At 30.5% G+C, this 13,866-nt stretch overlaps 1 protein-coding gene across 3 annotated transcripts in view; it reads right to left on the bottom strand.

The window, feature by feature from the left end:
* Positions 1-11,435: 11,435 nt before the first annotated feature.
* The window catches only part of LOC121118616 (uncharacterized), a 45,267-nt gene continuing 42,836 nt past the window's right edge, over positions 11,436-13,866 (bottom strand). For all 3 annotated transcript variants that reach the window (XM_071888507.1, XM_040713195.2, XM_040713194.2), the window contains one exon: positions 11,436-11,821. In XM_071888507.1, coding sequence (XP_071744608.1) covers positions 11,684-11,821 — 138 coding nt within the window. In that variant the 3' untranslated portion in view covers positions 11,436-11,683. The remainder of the gene's footprint in view (positions 11,822-13,866) is intronic.

A 13,866-nucleotide genomic window follows, 5' to 3' on the forward strand; every position in this document is an offset into this window, starting at 1 on the left:
TCATTCCTTCATTATTCATTCTTATTCATTTTTATTTGGCTGGAATACTCACTAATATATACTAATACAATGATAAATTATGTCTATGAATTAATAATTACTCACTCTATGCCAAAGAAGAAGCTCTTTGCACACATACTGCATCATCTCTTTATTTAGTTTCAAAATAGTACGTAATTTTGGATTATGATGTGTTTTTTTTTTTGTGCATTAATTCTTTGAATATGTATAATACTCTCATTTGGCAGTTTGTACAGATGAAAGATGGATTTTTTTTAAACAATGGCAATAGATTGGTTGATAATACAAGATAATCATTAGAAGATACATAACATACTAGCTACATATGTTATGGTAGCTTTCTCTTCTTTATCAATGTATGTAAAGGGATTTCATATTGATAAATACATATTTTATAGTCAAAGTTCGAGAAAACATAAATATTATATTTTTACAACAATGTTTATTTTTATCATTAAATAGATTTATTTAATTGTATCTTTATACATACATTTATATTTTTTGTACAATTTCTTTGTTTTGGAGCATTCTTATTTGAATCCAAACATATTCATAAAATAGACGATGGAATTACGAATTCACCATCTAAACACAAATTCCTTCTGGTTATCTAGTGTTTGTTTAAGTTTCCAGAAGGATACTGGTTTGATGTTAGTTTTCCAAACATTGGTCTTATATAATTATTACTCCTTATTAAGGGCATCAAAAAAGATTCCACCCCGTTATTTATGCCTGTATAACAGTATAATATTATCATGAATGATATGCACATTTGCTAATTATAATGCTACACCCAATGTAACTACCCCTGTTGTTGTGACCATTTAAGCAATTGTATTGGCCTTTTATGAGTATTCTGAACACCTTTTCTTGGAGCTTATCAACCATAGCTAATCTTTAATTGATAAAAAAGTAATATTTATTGACTATGTAATATTGGAAAACCTAATGATCATATCCAAGTCTTTAAGTGAAAAAACTAGTCTCAGACAAACTAGTTGCGAACCATCCAAAGCTACTGCTCCCGTTTTTGTGACCATTTAAGCACTTGTTTTTGCCATTTAATGAGTTGTGTATCATAATTCTTGATATGTTTAACTAAAATAGGATCATATTTTATGGTTAGATTTAAAAAAATGAATACTTACTGTTAGATGGTACAAAATTCAAAGTTTCATTTCGTAATTTGGTGGGGATGACTCTAAACATGACAATGGGGGTATTTCTATAAATTACATCATTACCAACATCCTCCATTAATTAATCATGGTTCTTCGGGAAGAGAAGAATTTACCCGTGTATTTCTCCATAAATTTTTTGAACCTAGGATGATTAGCAATAGATAAGGTTATATTAAATGCAATAAGCATCTATGTGAGATCAAAGTTAAAGCCTGACTTGATGTATTCATCGTTAACTTGATTTTATAGATGATTATACATACTCTTGTTATGAAATGAGGATAAAGAGTGACTTGTAATTCTAGACAGGGGACTAACGGCACATTTATATCGACAAATCCGATTTCTCATCCTTTAAGTATTTTCTAAATTCCTGGGCCTCCATTTTCAGAAATCCAGACAGAAGGCGGCGTTATTTTAGGCATTTTATTCAGTTCTTTATCGACTGTCAGCATTTAATATTATATTAATATTGAATAATAAAGGCGGGAATGATAACGTTCTTGATAGAAGAAGATGTATGTTATTTAATTAATGATGCCAAAAGTATTTCTTCCCTTCTCCTCGCACGCTTTTGTATTCTTACCAAAATTATCAACCTTAGGCATCCCTTATAAAAACGAGAAGAGGCGGTCTAAAGCTTGTGTATGACTGCAACTACATCTATAGAGTAGCTTTATCCCACAAGATTTCTTGGAAATGGGAGTGAGATGATTGTAGAGGTCGAGTTCACATTGTTATAGAAGATGAAACTCCCATTAAAGTAAAGAGGCGTGGTGAATTTATAGAAAATATATTTATTAAATATTATTTAATTCTTTTATTTGTCATATTAATAATAACGTAGGTGATATAAAAAAGTTTACAGGGAAAAATGGCAGAAAAAAAAAGGAAAAGTGTGTAAGTGGAAAAGATGGCAAGATTCTTTTAAACTGAAGTAACAACTATCACAACATACTAAATATTACGATAAAACGGAAAGAAACAAATACGACAGCGGTTCCAATGGTAGAAGTGCTAATCTCTTAATTCTCCATTATCAATTATAATATCATTAGACATGATGGATTATTCATATTAGACAAGACTCTGGGATGGACGTACAAGCATTTGCATAATCCGAAGTAGATAAGTGATTTCTACTTCGTTATGATGCAGGATGTGTCAGAAGAAGAGGTGGCTGGCTGTGGAGCAACAAACCACTGAGAGGATTCGGGCAGTTAGTCAAAGGTCGTGTCGTTGGAGAGTACGAGGATATCTGTAAAGCTCAGTACAGTTGGAGCAATCTGAAATTGCAATAGAACGATGGTCTTTGTCTCTTCATAAACCTTCCAATATGAATAATCCATCAAGTCTATTGATATTATAATTGATAACGGATAATTAAGTGATTAGCACTCCTTCAATTGGAACCACTGTCGTGTTTTTTTACTTTTCTTCTATCGTAATATTTAGTATATTGGTGTTATTTTTTTCTTTCAATTTGAAAGAATCTACAGACTTATTCTTCCACCATCCTAAGGATCGGGGTAATTTTTAAGCATTGGTAGAATAAATTAAAAGAGGTATCCAATTCTTTTTGGCAAAAATAACAGTTTCTCTCCGTAGGATCGTCCCGGGACTTGTTTGTAAAAATACAAGATGCCCCTAGTCTGTACCTCAGCCATTTTTGACGTGTGTCAGTGAATGAGTTCTTCAAAATAACATATAGATCTGCATGTTCCATGCCATTGCTAATACCAAGCCGTTCAAACGTTTGGCTTTGTGATTGATGAAGGTTCCTTCTCTTAACAACTAATATTAACAATGGAAGCTTGCCTTATTATTTTGTTAGGAACGACTTCTAATGCAATGAATATAGAGATTAGAGGACAGAGATAATATAATTGCTGTTGAAATCTCGTGAAGAGAACATCCGCCGTTTTCTATGGTATAGTAAGAAATTATTAAACACGAGGGTGTTATCTGATATATATTGGGCTGCACAATTAATCCCTGTACTACTAAGGAACTTAATCCTACTGTTCAGTCGATGATTATAATTAAGTTGTTCGTTTCACCCTAGTAAAGGGAGGAGATTTTCAATGATAGAGCTCCATACTGAGCACATCTTCCTCCAATGATGACCCGATCTTTTCATTACTCCAAACATTGTAGATGGATCCATACAGATCCGTTCAGCAAATTGAAAAACAATCCGTTAGTAGAATTTTGCATTGATTTTAATTGCCCAAAAATCACCAAAGCTTAAAGTCTTTTTAACTACAAGAGATCCCACATGGAGTCTTCCACATACATTCTATGTGTGTAGAACCAAGACCCCAGCGAGTTGTTGGAGCATTAATCCTCGACCTTGAAACGTAAGCCCCCCGTACTAAATCTTTACTTGATTTATATATACTCTCGCATATCATCTTTGAAAAAGGTATGTATCTCATCAGTTGGAATGTTTTTGGGAGGATATTGATATTCTAGGCCTTCAATTTTTCACATCTAGTGAGTTGGGTATTATAGAAAAATCTGAAAATTTTCTTCGTAAAAAAAGGAAAAATTTAATTCATTTCTTCCCTCAGCATCGGCACTGCAGCTAGAAACTTCAATACGTAGAAGTGAGAAAGAAGTAACAAAACATAACTCGCTAAGGCCATCATATGTCTTAAGATAGTCGTCACAGTTGGATAAAATCCTAGTTTTCTCGGTGTTGATGGAGCGACACGATATTTTTTGGAAATCCTAAATAAATTTCAATGGCGTGGGAGATGGAATAAGCTAGTTTTTCTTGTGTTCTCATTATAAATAATCCGCATATAATAAGCACTTCAGTGACTTTTCATTTATTTTCATACCTTCAAGGCTGGAGTTGTAGTTAATAATCTCGTTCAATCCAGTCATTGGGATCAGAAAGAGGGATGGAGAGAGCAAATCTCCATGCCAAACTCCACGCGGAATGCAAAACTTAGTATGAGCACCGGAAATGTCAATGCTCGATGATGAGTTCCTGAGGTTGGTCGAGAGCATGTTAACAAACCCAACCACCAGTTCGTGCCTATATAGCTGTTCAAGAATGAACTTGTGTGAGACAGTATCGAATGCCTTTTCGAGGTTGACAACAATTGTAGAGTACTTTGATGATGCACATAAGTCTATTATATCTTGTATAGAGCGTGGTATATCCTCTAGCAGGCGTGACGCCATAAACCATATCTGATCCGTTGATATTATGTAAGGAGTAATCCAGGAAAGTCTTCGATTCAATATTCCGATAAGAATTTCATATGAGGTATTCAAGAGGGAAGTTGGTCTGTAATTTTTAATGTCATACTTTAACTTGTCCTTCTTTAGGGCTAAAGTAAAGGATTCAGTCAAATCAGGAACAAAACTTTTCTGAATATTTCCTTAAACACTTTTTCGAGGATCGGAGAAAGTTAATTTATAAACTTTTTGAAAAATTCAAAAGGCATCCAGGTTAAAGGTTTAAAGACTTTTGAATCTTTTCATAGCTAAGATAACAATTATTAAGTTTAAATTGAAGTTTTTGCTATATTTTGAGTATTAATAATTGGACAACAAATATAGAAAAAATGAATACATTTCCATTTCAGCCCCTAAAAAACTGTAATTAAACCAAATACTAAGAAAACAGAGCCAAAAAAGTAATAAAATAAAATATTACTTTCTAAAGAACGTCATTCAATCACAAATATACCAAAGTATTTCTCAAGAAGGTTTTTTTTAGTTGAAAGGGTCCAATTATATATATATATATATTTTTTTTTTTGAGTAATCTTAATACAAAGTCGGAAAAAAGGAGATGTCAGTTGAAAAATTAAAATAAATATTCAAAACACTACAAACAAAACTCCTTGAACCTGTAGTATTTGCCATAAATTGAAAGAAATTGCTATTATATAGATTGTAGTCAAAAAAGTTCCTAATGAAATCACATGAAAAAACTTTGGCAAAAAAAAACAACACAGTTATTTTTTGAAACTATAAATGGCAAGAGAAGTCTGAAAATAACCTCTGAATATTAAAGCTTTGCAAACATAATTTTCCATTAATACACAACAGAAACTCGTTTAAATAAAAAAATGTAACAGATTATTCAAAAAATGAGACCTATTTATGATAATTTTCAGTGATTCTCAAACTTTTTTTATTGATTATCACCTGACAAAATATAAAGATCTATAAGTTTTTTTCTTTTATTGAAAAGTTTGACAATTTTATGACAGAATGTTAGTCGAAATTTTAAAATTGATTTTTCAATTTTTATAATATTATAACTACTGTTTTAAGTCATTCTTAAAGAATTTTGGTTGGTACAGATGTGATACATTTATGTATAAATATTTTACCACCTTTAAACTCTGTAAATTTGAAAGAACTTATTAAGAATTTTGTAAAAAAGTAAAATTAATTATTCTTAATCATAATGTGGCTTTCTTTAATGAAAAATATTCACAAAAATGCATATTTTGTTTTCCATATTATAATTAGTTATAAGTATGATATACAATACATTTATGTATATATCCCTTTGCAATACAGACATTTATATCTACCTATTCTCAAATTGTATTCCTTTAAAAAAAAGGTGCATTTTAAATAATTTATTAAGCCCTTACAATATTTTCGAACCTCTCCCCTCCCTCCAAATAAGAGAGAACTCATAAAACTAAGTAAAAGAAGATATTCTTACATATTTCATGATGATAATGTATGAGTTAAAATGCATTAGATTGATTATCTTAAAAGATGATGACATTTATTGGTAAATAATGTTGATAAATGATAAAACATGACAAATGATCCCTATTTACTCACTGATAGAAAAATATGGCCCTTTATATTCTGCATATTAAAAAGACAAAAGTGAGTGATGGTAAATTATGAGTATATTTAGGATACTAATACATGTGAAGGGATGGGAAAATTGTCGAAAAACCTTGTGAGCATAAATTTAAAAAATAAGTATACGTAGGTAACCTGCATGATATTAGTATTTTTATTAATTAAGTGTTATCTCCCTATTTTGAAAGTTAAAACGTAGCCAGAAACACTAAAGATACAAGTAAGTTGTTCATTAAACTTGTACACGTATACTTTCTTTTAGACTTACACTCAAACATATTTAGAGAATTTTCACACCCCAATGCAAATTTATAGTTGTAAAAAAAATTATATGTGACGTGCGTGAGAATTTTGATTTTCCAAATCTGTTATTATTTTATTCTTGAGGAGATAGCCTCTAAGTTTGAATGAATCACTAGTACGTCAAAAACAAATACTAATACTGAAGATTTGTTGCGAAATTATTAGTATTTGTGCTTTTTGGACTCAAAATAGAATTGAGGTCATTCCTGGATATATCCTTGCAAGATGCAGAGTGAGATTTGTATTTATTTCCTTCTTCTCATAGCTATTCGCAGTTAATCTAATAAACCATCAGGCCAGGTAAGCTCCTTCAAAACATTCTTGAAGTGTTAATAATTTCCATGTCATTCACATCGGATCATAAATATAGCGTTTTAAAAGTGTGAGGGTAACTATAAACGCTTTTTGAAAGTATTGTGCTTGTCCGGTTTAGTCGTGAATTATCTTGCTTCGAGTATGGAGGTCTCACATAAAGAATTTGCTATATTTTACGTTTTTGATGTACACGAGGCCGATAATTTTTCGGCTCATGTTGCACAATAGTGGTTCGAACGATTTCGTTCTGGTTTGAATGATGCACCACGCACTGTTGTCGAAAAGGTCCATAAAATCATAGAAAATATCGAGATAGACCTTCTTTTTAGCAGTTAGAGCATCGCCCAGGAGCTAAACATCGATCATAAAACCGTTTTGAACCATTATTAGAAGGCTGGATACAAAAATTAATTCGAATTGGAGAGGAAACGTGTTTCATCAAAATAACGACAGGCTTTGATGACGCGCCAGAAGCTCCAGGAGCTCGAATAGGAAGTTCTTATGCATCCACCCTACAGTCTGGAGTCGATACGAAGTGATGATTACCTATTTCTGTCCATGAACGACGCACTGGGTAGTACAAATTTGGCATCAATAGAGGCCCATGAAAATTGTGAACATAAAAAAATATTTAAGAATTTTTGCTATAGTTCCATTATTTATTATTTATTCAATTAGTTATATATCCATTATTGGATTGATGAGACTAATATTGCCCCTAATATACCCATTCAAATAAAATTTATTAATTTATCATTATGGTATTGTGACGATCAAAATTGACCATTTTTTATACACTCGTCACTCATCTCCCTTTTTCATCTTTATCGTTCGGATGATAAATAATAAGAAAAAAAAAATTATAATGCTAATTCTTAAGTAGAATTATTTGGAACCTCGATAACTAACTCTAAAAATTTGATAATAACTCATTGACTAATGAAGTACCATCACAAAGCAATTAGATACATAATCAATATGATAATTTCATAATTTACATAGAAAATTGAGCTTAAGTATGGTACACAAGGGATATTACAATGATATTTTGTTCTCTTGGATATTTTAAACTCTAAAGGAAAAGTAACGGAGGGTTAAATGGTTATTTCTAGATGCCTACAACTTCCAAATCAAAAATTATGACCTTTTAACATGGCACATTTCAAAAGCCAAACAAATCACAACAAAACTTTTCATCATTTCAAAAACTCTTTCATATTTTTGTTTGTTCTACTTTTTTTTTGTCAAATAACATTCTAATTTCATTTTAATTACTTTTTGTAAGCTTCTATCGTTAGGAGTGCTTCTCTTGACGAACAACTTTTTATTTATCAAAAATGTTGTTTGGACGCTTTTATTCAAATAATTAAGAAGAAAACGTGAGGAAAAAAAATAGAACATAAAAATTATTGGTTTTGTTTCTGGGCCACAACACCCTAATTCTTTCATAAAGGAACCCCCACCAACAAAAAACTTTTTAAATGTATCTTTAATTTGTTTATATTATTTGAACACTCTTTGTAGCAGTAATAAAAATGGTAAATAAAGAATATATACTTATATTTATGTATGCATATCATGAGGTAAGATATTGAACGTCTAAAAATTAATGTATTAAAAAGTGTACGAGGCATTTTTAAGTTGTCATTATTTTCTGCTAATCTAAAAAGTCATAATACACAATAATATCAGTCTTAATTTACTTTAAGAGCTTTTATTGTGCCATAATATCGAAATAAATTTGTGAAAGCCCCCAATATTAAAAAAAACAAAAAACAGGTCATCATGTTAATGTTAAGTTTAGAACAATTGAATAATGATTACGACTGATTAATCTCCTAATGTACACCATTATTTATTATAATATATGATCATTTAATAGTTGATAATTAAATACAAATTAAAATAGATCAATGATCCGTATGTAAATGTTCCGTCCTAGAGGGAGTTCCGCTCGATCCATTTGATTAAACTACTAGAACCCCAATATCATCTTCTTTACTTCAAATTATTTTAAACCCTGAAAGATCTTTGCAATTTCTTATATTTAGGAATGTCGATAATCCTTTCAGATTTAATAATTCCATACTTTATTCTAAAAACCTCCGGTTACTCCACAGATTCTAATCGAATACGATAGCTTCTATTTATTCCCTTTTCTAGGACTTCACTTTCATCAGACCATCTCCGATTTTTATAATTTTTGAACCATTACATCGGTTCTCACTTCTATCTCAGGTGTGTCGATTCTAATAATATTTTTCCTTTTCCTATGTATCTCTCTATCCTCGTCTTCAGTCCGGACAATTGATTCATAACTTCTCTAACAACTGCTCGATGCAGCCATTTAGTATAGTATAAGGTTAATGTATGTAGAGTGTTATATTATATTTCAAAAACTCTGTAAAATGATATGGCAGCCCTCACAACTTAAAGAATGTTTGGGAGGAGGGAAGCTTAACTGTCATGATTAGAGCCATGGATGAAAACTTTATAGCGGTATACGTAAAATAGTTACAAGCTCAGTTGTCAATCTGCATAACACCTTCACTCAAGAGTTTTAAATCATTAGAACTTCTAGAAATTAAAAATAAAAATGATAGGCGAAAAAACGTCATAACTGTAGTTGTCAATCCAAAAAGTATTTTAACGAACGAATTTTTTGTAGTTGTTTTTCTCCAAAGCTGTTGATATTATTATGTAATTAGTTTCATTCTCTGAGAATTACTTTTTTATAGAACATCAATATTTTCGGAGCTAAGTTGATTTACCTTCCCCTCAAGATATCCTTAAATGAATTAATCCATTGGATTTAAATATAGATGGATAGGACCATATTTTCTTGGGCCAAAATCTGATATTTGATGTCACAGTGAAGTTTTCTTTTAACCATGGCTAGGAGCAGAACCTTAATTGAATACATATTTTATAATCCCTGGCTTTATTTTTCATAAACCAAGGCTTTACCATTGGTCGCAAAACCTTAATCAACGGCATTTTTGCATAAAAAAATAGAAAAAAAAGGAAGCTTTACCCCATTGGAGGATACGGCACCCCAGACCATTTTTAAAGGAAGTTGACTCGTCTTGAGACTATTTTCTGATGACCCGGGACCTGGTTGATATCTTTAGTCCGAATTCAATTTCTTTTATTCTTCTGGGCACCTTGAAAAGTGAAAACAAATTGACCTATTCAAGAAGAATTGAAATCTTTCACGTTTATTTTTTTAGATGTTTAAGTTATTCAGTTTCTTAGTCTAGTTTTCTTAATTTCATTTTATGGTCATCTTTCTGTTATCATCCATAGTTTCATATTTATAGATTTGGATATTCTCCATATCGATCTTGCCAGATTGTACGACATACTCATACTAACGGTTTTTATCACATTTTGAGTTCTAACATGCCAAGTTCTCGTTCTTTTGACATTTTTATAAAACCCTTGCTTATTATAAATCCCATTAGCCGCCGTGCAATTTTTGCGTGCTTATTCACTTATATCTAAAGTTCCAAAACAGTGGTTCTTTGATCCCCAATCTTAATTGATCATGTTTAATTAAACTACCGACTATTTATACTAGAATGTCAGGGTATAATCCAACTTGGTTCTTATTTATAGCTGGGAGGAAAAAAAATTATTTTTTCCCGCCAAAATATCGAACATCCAAATTTCGTATATGCTTTTTGTAATTGTATGAGTAGAATTGAGGATTGACATAGAAGTTATTCTTGGTTATGTCGTTGATAAATAACAAATGGGATTTTGTGTTTATTTCCTTCATCTCACAGCTACTTTCATCTAATGTAATGAAACGGTTTTTTCTCTTGAACTTTCTCAAAATTGTCATGGTTACTATGTTAACTATCGGTTCTTTTTATTTTATACCAAAAGTGTTTACGATTTACTACTCTAGTCATAAATATGTAATATAGGATTTGTATTTTTAACGTTAATTTGCTTTCATTTTTTGTTTACATACTAGTAGCATATTTTTTATAACTCGCTTGATAACACTTTGTCTATAGAGATATTTCAATTTTATTATTGGTTGTGGGTTGAGTAATAATATGAGAGGAATAGAAAATAAGAAAAAGACAAATTATCATGCATTCCTCTAGAATAAGCAGGTTCCCTTTTGATGTTATTATTATTATGATTCTACGCACGCCTCTATATGACTTTAATTTACAGCTCTAGTGATGACGTTTGATTAGATTATATATGAGTGGAAGAAAAAAAACTAAAATCTTTATACATATCTGGCAACCACATTAGAAGGAATAACTTTGTTGTCAATCCTCAATTCTACTCTCAGTCCAACAAGGAGTTATTCTTATAAATCCTGGACAAATTCTTATTATTATTCTTCGGCTCTCATATATGTATATATCTACTTCAGATACGTATACCTATTTTTAATGCTTTAAAACAAATGAAATGCACCTGTTAGTTTGAGAAGATAGGGGTCCTAAATATATATTTACCTAATTTCGCTAGTTATTTTACCTCAAATTATTTCTCTTTATCATTTTCCCTCATGGTGTATGAAACTTCTTTTTCCCTTCGGAGAATTTACATTGTCAGTTAAAAACGTGAATTCATGGAAGTTGTATATTTAGTTATTGAGTAATATTTAACAATCCCATCGGAAAAAAAATTATTGTCACAACTACTATAATTATAGGTCAGGTGGTTTTCGTTTTGATACTTTGTTTTAAAGTTTTACCTATTATAATCAAATGTATATAAAAAGACAAGAAAAGGAATTATTACTCTTTATTCAAAACAATTTATATTTACAAAAAAATAGATATTTATCCAATATACAATAGTTTTTAAAGCATGTAATATGAATTACATGTACAACAGAGTCTGTCATTCATAATTTTTTAAATAAAACAACAATGATTTAGTTATGTTAATATTTCACATATATAATATTGATATATGTGTATAATTGCAACTTTACATACTCAAAATAAGGAAATAGCAAAATATTAATACTTTATTTAGACTAAACTTCTTGGCTTAGCTATTGAAACAGCAGCTACATCCTTTGTGCGATTTTGGTATTGATTTTCTCCAGAAAAGGGAAGTACTGAGGATCCAGGAACACGATGATATATGAACTTTGGTCGATGTTTTAACTATTTGAAAAAGAAAATAAATACATATAGAGGTATTTTTTTACTTAGAAAATGTTTATGAAAATTTATTTACAAGTCATGAAACCTTTTCAATTCTTTGTTATTATAGTCTCTCAATATTTTACTTAAAGTAATAAATATGTAGCCATGTAATTTGTAGTATTTAACACCCTGGTAAGTTGATATAATTAAATATTCCATATTTTTTTTTTTTTTTTGGAATAATCACTGCTGCATTAGTGAAGGCTTTCTGAGTGTGGTGAGTACACCCAATCCTGAGCTTTGGCACATTATCTGAATTTACACCTTCAGTGTAACTTTTTATATAGTTAATTTTTCTTGAGTTCAAGGGTAGCTGAGAGACAAGTTAAAACTATCTAGTTAGGACAATTTGGACATATACAAGAAAGGAAGAATATTATTTTTAAATTGTGCTTTTATTAAAAATTTTAATATAAATATAACAGAACAAAGATTTTGAAAATTAAAAAAATTATTAGAAAAGAAATAATGTAATAAATATAAATCATAAATAAAGGTTATAGTTTAAAATCAAACCTCTCGATCTAAGCCCAACCCTTCAATATTAATTGTTATGTTTCACATACTATGTCAAAATGTATATAAATCTACCACTACAAAATTTTGGTAGATAAAGCATGAAAGGAATAAATTTAAATGAAACAAACTAACAAAAACAACATGTTCGATTTTGTGTACATTGCCGCAGAAACAATAAAAAATTTCCTGTACTAGTGAAAGCTTATTTAACACCTAGAAATGAGGCCGATAACTATGTATGTTTGAGTACTAACTACAACAAAGCAGAAATCCTCGAGCTGGGCTAACTGAAGTGCTTATGCACTCATTCAGCACGAATAATGTATCCCTTTTTATTATTATTATTGGACTTTATTTCATATATACATTTTTGAAAATTTTAAAGATACTGTATAAGTATAATACTAATAAAAAAGGGAGATATGCGTGCTAAATTGTGCTTAAGCAGCTTAATTGAACCCAAATTTAGTTTCTGGGGTAAAATTTTTCTTCCACTTGGAAATTCCAAAAAGAATACAGGTACTTGCGAACGTAGTCATTTTAGTTAAAAAACAAAAAACATTCCACTCGAATAAGTCTTGAATACTGGGGATGTTCCAAATACATGGATGATTGAGTTGATAATCTTTCAACAACCCTTGCAGAGCGAATTGAAGTAAATACCGCCATCAAAATTTGGAACTGAGATGTGAATTTCCTATATTCCGTAAAAAAAAAGTGAATGACTCCATTATTACCTTTTCCCAAGTATGCGGCAGATCAATGTCTAATATATTTCTTTGTATTATGATTCAAGGAAGGCAGAATCAACATCTTTCAATGTCAAGGGTTAAGAGATATATTACACTTAGGTACTCTAAGCAAAAATTAATAAAGCTTTCCGGATGTTACTCTTTGATTCTTGCCTTTTCATCATATCTTGAGTCGTTAAAACTTATATTGAAAGAGCCTCAACATTGAAACTAATTTATCCAAAGAACGTCTTCCTTTTTGAAAACGGACGAATAATGTTTAGCGTTGAAGGCAATGCATACACTGTAGAAGATTGGCAAAAGATTTTTTGATAGGCAGTACTATTAGAGATGGCAGAACGCCATTATTTTACTCGATTACATGATAAATCAAACATAATTTTCCTTTTGTATTTTAGACAGAACATGAGCTAATTATACTAGCCCCCTCCCCATCTTTTTGTTTTTCAATGCTACTACACAATAAAGGAGTCGTACCCTATTTTGAGTAAAATAGTATTTTAGAATACCAAAATTAAAACAAACAATTCTGGCACTGCATTTTACCTACCACAAACTTTAACCTAACAAGAGTTCTTTGAAAAAAGCTTCAACCATTCCACTACATAACCACTATCTCTCCACATAGTCTTCAACTAATTATGTCTTTTCAAGAAATTCGATCTGGACAGGTATAAAAAAATCGATCAAGATCACGTCGTTACGTTTATTGTATCACAAAACTTTTCATTC

The sequence above is a fragment of the Lepeophtheirus salmonis genome, chromosome 5 (assembly GCF_016086655.4).
Source record: "Lepeophtheirus salmonis chromosome 5, UVic_Lsal_1.4, whole genome shotgun sequence".
NCBI lineage: Eukaryota > Metazoa > Arthropoda > Copepoda > Siphonostomatoida > Caligidae > Lepeophtheirus > Lepeophtheirus salmonis.